General features: G+C 42.1%; 1 protein-coding gene across 4 annotated transcripts in view; it reads right to left on the bottom strand.

Annotated features, from left to right (window-relative positions):
- Nucleotides 1-3,440: 3,440 nt before the first annotated feature.
- The window catches only part of zhx2a (zinc fingers and homeoboxes 2a), a 138,854-nt gene continuing 126,229 nt past the window's right edge, over nucleotides 3,441-16,065 (bottom strand). For 2 of the 4 annotated variants that reach the window (XM_034175402.1, XM_034175403.1), the window contains exons 8-13: nucleotides 15,778-15,960; nucleotides 8,553-8,959; nucleotides 6,756-7,005; nucleotides 6,398-6,566; nucleotides 6,131-6,247; nucleotides 3,441-4,434 (exon numbers count right to left, since the gene is read on the bottom strand). In XM_034175402.1, the coding sequence (XP_034031293.1) occupies nucleotides 6,133-6,247; nucleotides 6,398-6,566; nucleotides 6,756-7,005; nucleotides 8,553-8,959; nucleotides 15,778-15,960 (1,124 nt within the window). In that variant the 3' untranslated portion in view covers nucleotides 3,441-4,434; nucleotides 6,131-6,132. Of the gene's footprint in view, nucleotides 4,435-6,070; nucleotides 6,248-6,397; nucleotides 6,567-6,755; nucleotides 7,006-8,552; nucleotides 8,960-15,777; nucleotides 15,961-16,065 lie in introns of all 4 variants that reach the window. The other 2 variants (XR_004561967.1, XM_034175404.1) reach the window with 2 other exon arrangements.

The following is a 16,065-nucleotide window of genomic DNA, read 5'->3' as shown; positions in this document are numbered from 1 at the left end:
ATCTTAAAAGTAGAGAGGGTGTCTGTCTCCCTGATCTGAATTGGGAGCTGGTTCCACAGGAGAGGAGCCTGAAAGCTGAAGGCTCTGCCTCCCATTCTACTCTTACAAACCCTAGGAACTACAAGTAAGCCTGCAGTCTGAGAGCGAAGCGCTCTATTGGGGTGATATGGTACTACGAGGTCCTAAGATAAGATGGGACCTGATTATTCAAAACCTTATAAGTAAGAAGAAGAATTTTAAATTCTATTCTAGAATTAACAGGAAGCCAATGAAGAGAGGCCAATATAGGTGAGATATGCTCTCTCCTTCTAGTCCCCGTCAGTACTCTAGCTGCAGCATTTTGAATTAACTGAAGGCTTTTTAGGGAACTTTTAGGACAACCTGATAATAATGAATTACAATAGTCCTGCCTAGAGGAAATAAATGCATGAATTAGTTTTTCAGCATCACTCTGAGACAAGACCTTTCTGATTTTAGAGATATTGCGTAAATGCAAAAAAGCAGTCCTACATATTGTTTAATATGCGCTTTGAATGACATATCCTGATCAAAAATGACTCCAAGATTTCTCACAGTATTACTAGAGGTCAGGGTAATGCCATCCAGAGTAAGGATCTGGTTAGACACCATGTTTCTAAGATTTGTGGGGCCAAGTACAATAACTTCAGTTTTATCTGAGTTTAAAAGCAGGAAATTAGAGGTCATCCATGTCTTTATGTCTGTAAGACAATCCTGCAGTTTAGCTAATTGGTGTGTGTCCTCTGGCTTCATGGATAGATAAAGCTGGGTATCATCTGCGTAACAATGAAAATTTAAGCAATACCGTCTAATAATACTGCCTAAGGGAAGCATATATAAAGTGAATAAAATTGGTCCTAGCACAGAACCTTGTGGAACTCCATAATTAACTTTAGTCTGTGAAGAAGATTCCCCATTTACATGAACAAATTGTAATCTATTAGACAAATATGATTCAAACCACCGCAGCGCAGTGCCTTTAATACCTATGGCATGCTCTAATCTCTGTAATAAAATTTTATGGTCAACAGTATCAAAAGCAGCACTGAGGTCTAACAGAACAAGCACAGAGATGAGTCCACTGTCCAAGGCCATAAGAAGATCATTTGTAACCTTCACTAATGCTGTTTCTGTACTATGATGAATTCTAAAACCTGACTGAAACTCTTCAAATAGACCATTCCTCTGCAGATGATCAGTTAGCTGTTTTACAACTACCCTTTCAAGAATTTTTGAGAGAAAAGGAAGGTTGGAGATTGGCCTATAATTAGCTAAGATAGCTGGGTCAAGTGATGGCTTTTTAAGTAATGGTTTAATTACTGCCACCTTAAAAGCCTGTGGTACATAGCCAACTAACAAAGATAGATTGATCATATTTAAGATCGAAGCATTAAATAATGGTAGGGCTTCCTTGAGCGGCCTGGTAGGAATGGGGTCTAATAAACATGTTGATGGTTTGGATGAAGTAACTAATGAAAATAACAGACAGAACAATCGGAGAGAAAGAGTCTAACCAAATACCGGCATCACTGAAAGCAGCCAAAGATAACGATACGTCTTTGGGATGGTTATGAGTAATTTTTTCTCTAATAGTTAAAATTTTGTTAGCAAAGAAAGTCATGAAGTCATTACTAGTTAAAGTTAATGGAATACTCAGCTTAATAGAGCTCTGACTCTTTGTCAGCCTGGCAACAGTGCTGAAAAGAAACCTGGGGTTGTTCTTATTTTCTTCAATTAGTGATGAGTAGAAAGATGTCCTAGCTTTACGGAGGGCTTTTTTATAGAGCAACAGACTCTTTTTCCAGGCTCAGTGAAGATCTTCTAAATTAGTGAGACGCCATTTCCTCTCCAACTTACGGGTTATCTGCTTTAAGCTACGAGTTTGTGAGTTATACCACGGAGTCAGACACTTCTGATTTAAAGCTCTCTTTTTCAGAGGAGCTACAGCATCCAAAGTTGTCTTCAATGAGGATGTAAAACTATTGACGAGATACTCTATCTCCCTTACAGAGTTTAGGTAGCTACTCTGCACTGTGTTGTTATATGGCATTAGAGAACATAAAGAAGGAATCATATCCTTAAACCTAGTTACAGCGCTTTCTGAAAGACTTCTAGTGTAATGAAACTTATTCCCTACTGCTGGGTAGTCCATCAGAGTAAATGTAAATGTTATTAAGAAATGATCAGACAGAAGGGAGTTTTCAGGGAATACTGTTAAGTCTTCTATTTCCATACCATAAGTCAGAACAAGATCTAAGATATGATTAAAGTGGTGGGTGGACTCATTTACTTTTTGAGCAAAGCCAATAGAGTCTAATAATAGATTAAATGCAGTGTTGAGGCTGTCATTCTCAGCATCTGTGTGGATGTTAAAATCGCCCACTATAATTATCTTATCTGAGCTAAGCACTAAGTCAGACAAAAGGTCTGAAAATTCACAGAGAAACTCACAGTAACGACCAGGTGGACGATAGATAATAACAAATAAAACTGGTTTTTGGGACTTCCAATTTGGATGGACAAGACTAAGAGACAAGCTTTCAAATGAATTAAAGCTCTGTCTGGGTTTTTGATTAATTAATAAGCTGGAATGGAAGATTGCTGCTAATCCTCCGCCCCGGCCCGTGCTACGAGCATTCTGACAGTTAGTGTGACTCGGGGGTGTTGACTCATTTAAACTAACATATTCATCCTGCTGTAACCAGGTTTCTGTTAGGCAGAATAAATCAATATGTTGATCAATTATTATATCATTTACCAACAGGGACTTAGAAGAGAGAGACCTAATGTTTAATAGACCACATTTAACTGTTTAGTCTGTGGTGCAGTTGAAGGTGCTATATTATTTTTTCTTTTGAATTTTTATGATTAAATAGATTTTTGCTGGTTATTGGTAGTCTGGGAGCAAGCACCGTCTCTACGGGGATGGGGTAATGAGGGGATGGCAGGGGGAGAGAAGCTGCAGAGAGGTGTGTAAGACTACAACTCTGCTTCCTGGTCCCAACCCTGGATAGTCACGGTTTGGAGGATTTAAGAAAATTGGCCAGATTTCTAGAAATGAGAGCTGCTCCATCCAAAGTGGGATGGATGCCGTCTCTCCTAACAAGACCAGGTTTTCCCCAGAAGCTTTGCCAATTATCTATGAAGCCCACCTCATTTTTTGGACACCACTCAGACAGCCAGCAATTCAAGGAGAACATGCGGCTAAACATGTCATGCATTCAAACCACGACTTCATCTGACTGCATAAGTCACAAGCCATTTTCAAATAACCGTAACTCCAGAACATGTGGTCTTAAACTATACCTTTTTTTGTGCGTTAAACACGATTGCAGCAGTTTTTAATTATGACTTCCTGCATTACTACGGCTGCGTTTATCCACGAAAGCCATGTATGAGGCGCAGTCAAAAAGCATCCAACCTTTGGCCACCACATGATTTATTTTGCTCCATTGTAATTCATTCTGGTGATGACAGGATTTGTGCATCTATTGAGCTCCAGCAGACCTGAAGTGGGAGTACAAGTACCTCACATACTTCGAAACAGCAGCAGCAGACATTCAACGGTTAGCTGTTTAAACTGGGGTTAGAACTCATTCAACCTAAAGTATCTTTAAAATAACAAAAATTGCCATTGCCCAAATACTTGTGGACCGAACAGTACTTGTCTAAGTGAAGCATATAGAGTCCCTTTTTATCCCAAGTATTTGGGAATATTTTTGGGCACTTGCAAGTAATTTGAAGCTTATGCAAAATATATTTGACTAAGATTTACGACATTCTGCACAACAGATTTCTCTCCACTTGCAGCCATGACCGTCCTTTTTCCGTAGAGGTGCAAGACTTGCAGGTGCAGTGACTAAACTGACCTGCTGCATTGCTCGGGGTGTTAGAGTGTAGTCATTCATCAGTTTGATTTCATCAGCTTTGTCAGGCTGACTGAGCAGCGATGCTACGGCAGAAACTTAGACCTTCAAAGAGCTATTGTGGAGATGACGTGACCGTTTGTGTGAACAACTCTTACCAACACATGAACATCTGCAAGTGCCATCAATGTCTGATTAGTGCCAACATTACATTTTTCAAAAATAGGACACATTTTCAGCAAAAAGCTATTTGGATGATGATTATTATTATACACTTTGATGTCAAAAGGACATACAAAAGAACACATTCCAGGTTTTCGGGCAGCAGACAAAAACAACAAAAAAAAGCTCACCCAATAAAACTGTACATTTTCAGCAAGTCTGTCTTTTTCTGTTGCAAAACAAACATATTTACAAGTGCTTTAAAAGAAACAAGCAGCAGGAGCAAGAACAACGTATCAAGTCCAGCTTTGGCACTCCTCCGGTATGGGTGTGTGGACCACGTCAGACAAAGTCCATGTTGTGGATGATGGTGGGCAACGTGCAGCAGCTGCAAAACAAGATGAAGAAAATGTTTTTTACCATCAGCACAACAACAGGAATCTAAGGCATCACGGAACTGGAATAATTCAGACGGTCTAATTTGGAAGAACGTTTCTTCACATCACAGGAGGTGTGGAACCTCTGCAGGAACTACGGTCGAGTTTTGTCCAGAATAAAGAACAAAGACTCTCCTGCAGACAGTGATGTGCTGCGTTCAGAACCCTCCTACATTAAAGACCAGACATAAAAACCTCTACTTCCACAAAATGCACTTTCACAAGATTACCTCTGTAATTTCAACATTAGTACCATCGTCTCTAGTTGCAAAGGAAGCCGCTGTGGCTGTGAGGCTAACCCGGGTACATCGGGTTGCTCAATTTGCTCATATTTTCGAGCAAAATGTCTAGTCAGGCATAGCATTCAAGACATTTTTCTCCAAAGTGGAGGTCACAATCTCCAAACATCCAAGGGTTCTGAACGCAGCACTAGATCAATGTTTCCTTCTGACATCATCTCCACAGGCATCTCTGACTGGAATAAAGGTTTTTCAAGTGGAGCTGCAGTTTACCTCCCAAGTGTGCTGGATCTAAATGTAAAGATACAGCTCACTATCTGAATGTTTATTATCCCCAGAGACCCAGGGTCCTTAGATGGGATGAGAATCCACTGCAGCTGGGAGGACTGGGACAACACAGATGAAAGACAGGTAGCCTATAGGTTGAGTCCAGTCACAGCATGCACAGATATCGCCTTCATCACACTACAGAACCGGCTTGGATCCTGGACTGCAACCACCCAGGCAGACAATGGGTCCATCACCACCTCTCCAAAGTAACCTATCTGCTGCAGCCAGGTGATTCCTGGATGTCCACTTCTCCAGCTGCCCAGACTCAACACTGAGGCAGGTGTGTGCTGGATTGTACACAGCGAAATACACCACATGACCAAAATGTAAAGGCTGACGCTGCTTTACAATTCAGATCATGCGTTTGACACAAAGTCATTCCAGCAATGACCAAGGATCCTCCAGAGAGACAGCGTTCCAAAGACATCAGGACAGAAGACTCAGCTACGGTAACTCAACTCATTTTGTTTGTGATCTTGCACAGAATATGTGGCGTGTAAAACAGGTAATCTTGACACCCCCCCCAAAAAAGTAAATTTTCTGTATTTGTCAAAGATTTGCTTGTAACCTTCCATCAAGTTGCGGAAAACTCAACCCACAGTCACATTCACTACACATGATGGCAACAAGCAGTTGGCTTTGTTGCTTGATGGGTGTTCCCATTTCTCTGCATTTCCATAAACCAGACTTCAGGTCTGTTGTGATGCCGCGCAGGTGGCGGCGCCTGTAAAACGCCACCCTGACTGAAGGCGAACTGCAAGTCGTTGCTTTGCCTCTGTGGCTTGTAGCTAATGTGACCGTCTGCTTAGACCTCTTCGAAAGTCACGGTGATGCAAACAAAGTGAAACTCAAAACTCATCACTGCCACTAAGTGGGCACCTTCTCTTCAAAGAGCTCTCAGAAATTCTGCGTGTGTGGACAGGGACAGATCTGTCTCTGCTAATGACCATGTTGCCCAAATACCATCCTGCCATGCCAGCATGTCCTCTTTGTAAAAAGGACCAATCAGGGTAATTACACGTTAATAACGTCCTGCAGCTGTGGCTTCTTAAAGGAAGATTTCATCAAAGCGACGTACCGTCAGGCGGTAACCCGCCCCGTGTGCTCTGCGTTCAGAGCCTCAGTGTCTGCTGCCAGCCGTGCGGTCTCCATGCCATCGCCGTCCTCCTCCACCGCCAACGTCACCTTCACCCACCTGCACAGAAACAGCAACATAAAAAAAGAATAAAACCCTAGCGCACAGGATTGACATTCATTCTGTCCAGTCATTTAAACGTTTTCGCCATCAGCGATTCGACGTCCCGAAATAAACATCAGCTCCTTTTAAAGTGAGTTTCTCACCCACCTCCCTTTGTCAGCAGCGTTGGAGCCGGTCAGCTCCGGTCTGGCCCAGCTCAGGTCCGTCACACTGTGGCTCAGTTTGTCAGAGACCCACCGCACAGTATCTTGATCGGACAGCAGGGGGCGCTCCACCGCCCCCGTTTTGTCACAGTCGTCCTCTCCTTCACCATACGGTAAACACAGGAATAAGAACATGATTATAATAAAACAAAACAGAAATTCTTCAGCCACGTTAAACCGAGTGTCCAAATGCGGTCTCAGTCACACAGAGGGGGCCATGTGGACACACTAAGACACAGCTTGGTACAAAAAAATATTAGATTTGTCAACAGAGACAAATTAGAATCTCCTCTGAATCCTACCTTTCACACTCGTGTCTTCTGCAGGAGGACTTTGCTCTGAACTGGGTCCGTTCTGTTCCTGACTGGAATTCTGCAGCCCAACCAGGTGATTCTGGGTTTGGAAGCTTTCCATCCAGTCCAGAGTTTCACCGTTCTTCAGCACTGAGCGATGGTCCTTGAACCAGCGGACAATGTCGGTGCGTCCCAGACTCGTTTGGGCCTCCAGCTGACTGTACTCTTCAGGGGATGGCCACTGGGTCCGACAGAACATCTGTTCAAAAAACAGGACAAACACAAAAGTGTCTAAAATAATAAAGCACCATTTAATTCAATTAATCATTTCATCTGTTCTACAAATATTTAGTGTAGACACAACAGATTTTGCCAAAAAAATTTTTTGCCAGATTTGCCAGATAAGTTCTTCAGAACCTGATGAGAAGTCTTTAAATTAGTTGTTTTGACAAAAAGTAAGAACATCAATGATGATCAAATAACTCAAAGCCAGATTAAAGGGGACATTCAGGACACCTTTAAAATGAGGTTGTAAAAGTCAGTAGTTAACTTAAAAACCCAAACCACCACCTTCAGACCTCTGAGCTAAACACAGATTTCCACAAATCTATTAAACTATTCTCTATTTCTCTGCCACACATTTTAAATTAAAAGGGTCTGCAGTTTGTGCGCATCTAAGATGCACATAAGTCTGAAATTCTGCTGACAGCACAGCAGGTGCAAATTATGAGGTCTAACATGTCAGAAGTAGTCCTCTACAGGCCCTGAGGTCCATGCTTATACCCAGATACTGCAGCATGCAGTTGAGGAGACTCAGCGACTCCACGTGGAGTGAACGGCAGCTACAGCCGGTACCCACTCAACAGCTGGGTGACCTGGGATGATGCAGACAAAGTGTTTGGTCCAAGGACAAACAGGTAGCCTGAAGTGCACACTTGGACTCAAACTCCAGTCTACATTTGGGTTGTAGTCCAAATCCAAACCCACCAAATATACTTAACAGGAAGATTTACAAGTACGTTGTCCATAAAGTCAGGGACACAACTAAAAGTTGATTTTTAGCTGCCGGCCCATATTCTTCTGGCCAAAAGTCACTTTCTGAAATGAATAAAGTCAAGAATTAGCTGCACATTTAAGCAGCTTTTGTTGCCATCTAGCGGGCGATGTGAGCATTTCAGGGCTTTTGGTACATTTCCTACTTGAAACCCAAAATTCAGTAAAAAATACATTTATAAATGTCAGAAATAGATGATTTTTTTTAAGCAGGCAGAGCTTTAACCCTCCAGTATTAATGTATAGAAAATTTGAATTTGGAGAATTTTATGGTTCTTGAGTTGTAGGACACAGAAGGTTTGATCGTATGGAAGGATGGACAAAGGACAGAATTTCTATTGACAAGCACAACTTACAAATGTGAATCAAAATAATAGTAATAATCACATGAACTGTCTGGAGCTGTTAAAAACCTCCCAACAAGTAGTCAATATATTGTGTAAAACACTGACAAATAATCAATATTTCAATATAAATTCAATATAAAATCGTGTACACAGCTCTGACTCTTCCTGTGACAAAAGATGGAAAATAAAATCCTAACATATCATGTTATTAATTATTTTAATCAACCTGTTGATATTTTCTGGATTAATGTTAGTTTTTGGTCCATAAAATGTAAAAAACAATTGTGAAAAAAGGTACTGTCTCACTGATTGATTAGAAACCAGAAAATATTGAAGTAAGAGAATTTGGACATTAGGAAAAAAAAAAAACCCTTTAAAGTAATTTTTTTAAAGTTCTTTTTCTCACCTCTCTGAGCAGCGTGAGCGAGCGGCTGGTGATGGGCGTTGGACTCGTGGAGGCCGACAGGACGGGAGGATGAGGAGAGCAGGAGGAGGAGGAGGTGAGAACAGGAGGCGATGCCGGGGAGCAGAGAGCCGGTGGATGAGGGGACGAGGCTGCGAGCACAGGAGGGGAGGACGATGAAGACGAGGAGGAGAGGACAGGCGGGTGAGGAGGAGAGCGCAGACTTTTCCTGTCCTGCTTGAGGTGCGACGCTCCGTTCAGCAGCGCTCCGGCACGCTCCGCCCGCTCCTCCGCCTGCCGTGAGGTCACACTGAGTAACGCTTTCGCCATGTTGTCCCTCAGTGCTCTGCGCTCCGAGAACCAGCAGTCCACCTCGGTCTTGGAGAGCCTGGTCTGCTGGGCCAGCTGGTCTACAGCAGCACACAATTCAGGGGATCACAGGAGACACACGTTAGAGGAACGTTTTTGGGAATCCTGTTCTGCAGGGAGGCTTAAAGACGAGCTCATTAAAAACAGCTCGGTTGTTCCCGTCATGAAGGCACCCGCCAGAGGTCAGGGGTTCCTCAGGGGTCAAAAGTAATTAGGATTCATGAACAATCGTCTGTTGGAAGAAAATGAATAACACTTTAAACTGCAGAGAAATTCTGCATTCAAGACACAGTAAAAAATAAACTGCCTCCAATTAGTCCGAATTCAGACACGGAGGTCTGAGGGAGAACTTTGAAGATTCTGCCAAAGAATTTCATAGTGTACACGTTAAGGATCAGATTTATACCTCATTAGTGGTGGTTGGGGGGGGGGGGGGGGAAAAAATTTTCCTCTCCCAAAGTGTTGTCATGTGACACTGCGACTAATCTGTTTAATGGAATCGTCGCTAACAATTTTGTGTATGAGACAAACCACCACAGAGCCATGTACAGTAGTGTTCAGAATAATAGTAGTGCTATGTGACTAAAAAGATTAATCCAGGTTTTGAGTATATTTCTTACTGTTACATGGGAAACAAGGTACCAGTAGATTCAGTAGATTCTCACAAATCCAACAAGACCAAGCATTCATGATATGCACACTCTTAAGGCTATGAAATTGGGCTATTAGTAAAAAAAAAAAGTAGAAAAGGGGGTGTTCACAATAATAGTAGTGTGGCATTCAGTCAGTGAGTTTGTCAATTTAGTGGAACAAACAGGTGTGAATCAGGTGTCGCCTATTTAAGGATGAAGCCAGCACCTGTTGAACATGCTTTTCTCTTTGAAAGCCTGAGGAAAATGGGATATTTAAGACATTGTTCAGAAGAACAGCGTAGTTTGATTAAAAAGTTGATTAGAGAGAGGAAAACTTATACGCAGGTGCAAAAAATTATAGGCTGTTCATCTACAATGATCTCCAATGCTTTAAAATGGACAAAACGCCAGAGACGCATGGAAGAAAACAGAAAACAACCATCAAAATGGATAGAAGAATAACCAGAATGGCAAAGGCTCACCCATTGATCAGCTCCAGGATGATCAAAGACAGTCTGGAGTTACCTGTAAGTGCTGTGACAGTTAGAAGACGCCTGTGTGAAGCTAATTTATTTGCAAGAATCCCCCACAAAGTCCCTCTGTTAAATAAAAGATGTGCAGAAGAGGTTACAATTTGCCAAAGAGCACATCAACTGGCCTAAAGAGAAATGGAGGAATATTTTGTGGACTGAGGAGAGTAAAGTTGTTCTTTTTGGGTCCAAGGGCCGCAGACAGTTTGTGAGACGACCCCCAAACTCTGAATTCAAGCCACAGTTCACAGTGAAGACAGTGAAGCATGGTGGTGCAAGCATCATGATATGGGCATGTTTCTCCTACTATGGTGTTGGGCCTATATATCACATAGCAGGTATCATGGATCAGTTTGGATATGTCAAAATACTTGAAGAGGTCATGTTGCCTTATGCTGAAGAGGACATGCCCTTGAAATGGGTGTTTCAACAAGACAATGACCCCAAGCACACTAGTAAACCAGCAAAATCTTGGTTCCAAACCAACAAAATTAATGCCTCGCAGATGTGAAGAAATCATGAAAAACTGTGGTTATACAACTAAATACTAGTTTAGTGATTCACAGGATTGCTAAAAAAGCAGTTTGAACATAACAGTCTTGAGTTTGTGGCGTCAACAGCAGATGCTACTATTATTGTGAACACCCCCTTTTCTACTTTTTTTTTTTTTTTTACTAATAGCCCAATTTCATAGCCTTAAGAGTGTGCATATCGTGAATGCTTGGTCTTGTTGGATTTGTGAGAATCTACTGAATCTACTGGTACCTTGTTTCCATGTAACAACAAGAAATATACTTAAAACCTGGATTAATCTTTTTAGTCACATAGTACTACTATTATTCTGAACACTACTGTATATATGAGCACTACAGTCCCCACTGCCAATGCTGCTACTAAATGGACAGTGACATGACGCCTCATAACAGGGCAAAATATTGACCAAGTGCCCAGATGTTAATGCATTTTCAATGCAGATACGCGACTGAACACACACAGAAAAAAGTTCACAAAAATACATGTTAAAATGCAGTTCTGACCTGGATATCAAGCCAGTAAAATTAATTAACATCAAATGATGTAAGTAAAGTATTAAACTCAGTCTGACACGCTGGGGAGGCCGAGATTTCGTTGTCAGTATGAACAAGTGTTTGCGGGTGGTGGAGCGGACAAGCAACAAGCAACTTGTTTGCAGCATTGCGTTGTTATGGAGGTGAGTTCAACCAAAATATGTAATTAGGTGTTTAACTAAGATAATCATGAGTCTTTAATGTGAGTTATATATATAAAAACAAACAAAAGCCTGTTGCTGTTAGGGTTGTGTGTCGGGAACCAGTTCTTTTTGGGTATTGTTAAGAAATGATTTGATCCATTGACATCAATAGCCTTTTTGCTTAATGATTCCCTTATCGGTCCTTCAGAATGACCGTTGTTTTTGGGGGTGTTTGTCAGGAAAGTGAGCATTTCTCTACACTGATTACAGACCCTGCAGCGGGTCTGTATAATCAACCGTTTCTGCAGCACGGCTTTGCTTTGAACCTTGAACCAATGAAGCAGTGCTCCAATCTTTGATCTGCTGCTTCGTTGGTCCTTTGTTTTATTTCGCTTTATCTTAATTTTTCCCCGCTAAAACCCTAAAGAGCATATGTCTGTGAGTAATATTTACTTTATGTTAAACCGACCTGTTATGATCTTCTGAAACAGTTGATAGACGTAATTTATAACTTAAAACGGGACCGATGCTAACGCGTGAGCATGTTTGTGGCATTTTCAATGTTAAAGTTAGCATTAAACTTAGCCATTATCATACCTCCCTCCCCAGCGCACAAAGGATTCTGGAATATTCTGAAACCGTGATAACTTTGACAGGATTCCAAAAACGTTCTTCACTGTGCGACGCGGACGAGACACCTGCAGCTGCAAATGATTTCTGATTCTATGAGCGAATGGTTTCATCAGCCAATAGTTCTGAAAGCAAATACGAGTACATCATCAGCTATGAAATTATTTTATTTTAGTTTAGTGTTGAAAGTTTAAAAAGATCTGATATGTTCCAGCTTTCAAATTCTGCACACATGAAGGCAAAATATCACACAATCAATCAATCAATCAATTTTTTTATATAGCGCCAAATCACAACAAACAGTTGCCCCAAGGCGCTTTATATTGTAAGGCAAGGCCATACAATAATTATGTAAAACCCCAACGGTCAAAACGCACCCCTGTGAGCAAGCACTTGGCTACAGTGGGAAGGAAAAACTCCCTTTTAACAGGAAGAAACCTCCAGCAGAACCAGGCTCAGGGAGGGGCAGTCTTCTGCTGGGACTGGTTGGGGCTGAGGGAGAGAACCAGGAAAAAGACATGCTGTGGAGGGGAGCAGAGATCGATCACTAATGATTAAATGCAGAGAGGTGCATACAGAGCAAAAAGAGAAAGAAACAGTGCATCATGGGAACCCCCCAGCAGTCTACGTCTATAGCAGCATAACTAAGGGATGGTTCAGGATCACCTGATCCAGCCCTAACTATAAGCTTTAGCAAAAAGGAAAGTTTTAAGCCTAATCTTAAAGTAGAGATCCAGACTGGGCACACAGTGAATTAAATCCATTTTTGTATAGTACTGAATAAATTCAGCTTTGAATAAAATTCCATTCAAGGTGGCTTCTAAATCCTCAGATTTCATACACAGACACGACGTTTTACACCAGTTTATTGCCCAAAAGTGGCAGAAAAAGTAACAAGAATAACCAAAACTGCTTAATTGTGGAAGGAAATGTCTCCCTTCCCCCAACATGCGCAGCTTTCCTGCATTTTCCACCTGTTTCAATTAATTTTCATTTATATAGTGCCAAATCACAACAGAGTTGCCTCAAGGCGCTTCACACAAGTAAGGTTTAAGCTTACTAACCCCAGAGCAACAGTGGTAAGGAAAAAACTCCCTCTGAGAAAGAAACCTCAAGCAGACCATACTCAAAGGGGTGACCCTGTGCTTGGGCCATGATACAGACACAAATTACAGAACAAGTCACAAAACGAATATACAGGAAATGCTGTTTGTGCACAGGACAGGAGGGTCACAGAAAGTTACGGAGGTGACGAAATGTATATGCCTCAGGCCTCATAAGGGGGGGGGGGGGGGGGGGGGGGGACAGCTGTAGGCTTAAGCCAGGTTTCACATAACCCAATCATATTTAAGTGATGATCAATAATTAGATCATTGATCAACAATAATTTTGAGGACAGTGATCTGATGTTAATGAGACCCAGACTAAGGACCTCAGTGGGGTTGACAGTTGAACTGTTTGGATTTAGGGGTGGTTCCAGAGTAGCATATATAAGATGCCTAAAGTAGGTTTAGGTTTAAGACATTCCATGCGAGTTGTAGGTAGCAGACAAGAAATCTTTGATATTGCTGGAACAACCACTGAGCCACCCTCAATTTCATCATCATCCAATGCAGTAATGGGTATTAAGTTTGCAAAGCATATCCCTCTATGATTTTTATGGACACGTCTACAGAAGCAGGCCACAGTCTCAACTTGCTGAATTTCCCTCCCTGGCAGATAAACTGCACTATCACCATAGTGGAGTTTCTGCGCTAATTTCCCTGTTAAGCTAATGGATTCCACACCCACATTTGTCACAAGCCTTGCAGGATCTCTATCACCTGCTCCGTAGCCTGCTGTAGATTCCTAATGTTACCCTCCCTGTAAAGCTCTATCTATGTTTGCAGACAAGATGGTAAGACTTATGACAAATGTGCAAGCCACGGTGGCCCCAGAACAAAGGCCAGTTATCAATAAAGCTAAAACCTTGCTGTCTACAATATTGTGCTAGGCACCTATTTAACAATGTCAGGCTGCTAAACGCCTCATCAGTACCCCATGAGGGGAGGGGACCAGAGACTATTAATCGATGCCGACACATCTTTCTGGCAAGGTCACAAGTCCTCTCTGTGCCCATTTTTGTGGCCTCTGAGTGCTTCATCCTGACATCATTGGTGCCGACGTGAATAGCTATGTGACTATATCTCATGTCACGTTCCTTAGTCTGTCTTCCCTTCTGCAGCGTCAGCACCCTAAGATGGGATGCAATGTCGGGAGCTCTGGCCCCAGGAATACATTAATGTCAGCCGGCGTCTGTAACCTGACTTTGCAGGTGATAGAATCCCCTATCACGAAAGTCCAGTGTTTCAGCCTGGAGTCAGGAGTGGAAGTCACTTATGGGCTCAGAGAATTCACATCAGGCAAATCCAAGGAGGAGAACCGATTCACAGTTCGCAGTGGCGAGTGTGATCGGGGTACCACAACTGGGCACCAAGCCCTACGTGCTTCCTCCGCCTAGCCACAGTCCGAAAGCCGTCCTCCGCAGATGGCGTTTCTAGGCTAATGCTAATGGACATGCTAGCCAGCCCAACACTAAGCTCATACGGCATGCCTGTAACATCTAACTCCACTGAGCTAAGAAGCTGTTCTTACGGACATTCTATCAACATCACGCAGGATTTACGGAGGGTGTAAAATAGTGTACTTTGTGCACTAGGAAATTCAAGAGTATAGCCAAGCAAGCACAAGCTAACAAATAATGGATAAGCTAACCACTCCTAAGGTTCACACAGACGTAAATAAATGAATTAAAATTCACAGCAGTTACACTGAAGAAGTAGCATAAGTATTAGACTTCTAGGGGAAAAAAAAAAAAAAACTATGGGTAAACCACTCATATGACTAACACAAGAGTAAAGTACTAAGCTAAAATTCACAACAGTTACGCTAAAAAAAACCAAAAACAATGGAAGTATTAAACAAACGGAGGGAGGGGTGTCAAACTAGCTAACGCAAGCTAACCGCTAGCGAAAATGCCAGCCACTCTTAAGATTTACACAGGAATAAAATAATGACCAAAAATCCAGAAGTATTAAACAGGTAAAAAAAGAAACAGCTATAAAAGCAACGGCGGCGGGGGGTCAACCTAGCTAGCGAAAGCTAACCACTAGTGATTCATAACAGGACTGTAGTTAAATAAGATTCAGAGTAGATACACTTAAACAGAAGAGTGCTAAATAGAAATAAAAGAAACGTATACAACCATGTAAAGTTTGGAAGAGCATCACAACAGCAAACAATCCATCATTACTGAAGGAAAAATGTAGCTCATAACTTTTAATGTCCACAACAAAGTAAACCGTTAGGGGAACCATTGCGCAGTCCCCCAAAATATAACTTAATAAACTCCCAAAACCTAAAACAAAATAACCCTTCTTCTTGGGAGATTAATGGCAACTAGCATTAACCAACTGTTTGGGTGTGGAACTGAATGAATGGATTCTGGTGTATTATCAAAAATAACCCGGAAACCCAGATTTCCGTCAATTTCCAGAAAACTTTCTAATTTCCAGAAAACCTTCATCACTGCAGATACGCAGACAGTAAATGTGATCTGGGCATGTTGTGTTCTGGTCTTCAGAGCTTAGGATAAGCTCATGCTAACCAGAGTTACCGCTGAATAATTAAGCGCATAGTGTTTTGTTGTAATTTATGTTCAGTCTTGAACCCAACAGTCTGCAGTCAAAAACAGGTTCAGTTTACAAAGTCAAAATGCTAAGTGAATATTTTAGCTCACCGATTATCAATCATTTTAAACTATGACAGTCTGGAGACGCCTTGATTTCACTGGTGGCTCGTGAAGGGTTTTGTGGTACCTAGATCTGCCTCAGCTGGAGAGCTGCTCCTCTGAAAACTCTCCTCCAGCGCCGTCAGCTGCTCCGAGGACTTCCCCTTCATCCTCTCCAGCAGTGGAAACTGACTGGGCACCACTTTCTTTATGGGACCATCTTTAGGTGGACTCGCCTCGGCTTTCACCAACACCGGCGGAGCAGGAACACCTTAAACAGTGATGACACGGCATACGGAATCAAAACACCAGACATAGCTGAACCAAAACACCCAAACTGACCTACACGAACCCAAGTAAATTGGGGGGTGAATCT

Source organism: Thalassophryne amazonica, chromosome 7 (assembly GCF_902500255.1).
Source record: "Thalassophryne amazonica chromosome 7, fThaAma1.1, whole genome shotgun sequence".
Classification (NCBI taxonomy): domain Eukaryota; kingdom Metazoa; phylum Chordata; class Actinopteri; order Batrachoidiformes; family Batrachoididae; genus Thalassophryne; species Thalassophryne amazonica.
This window is presented reverse-complemented; position numbering and strand designations above follow the sequence as displayed.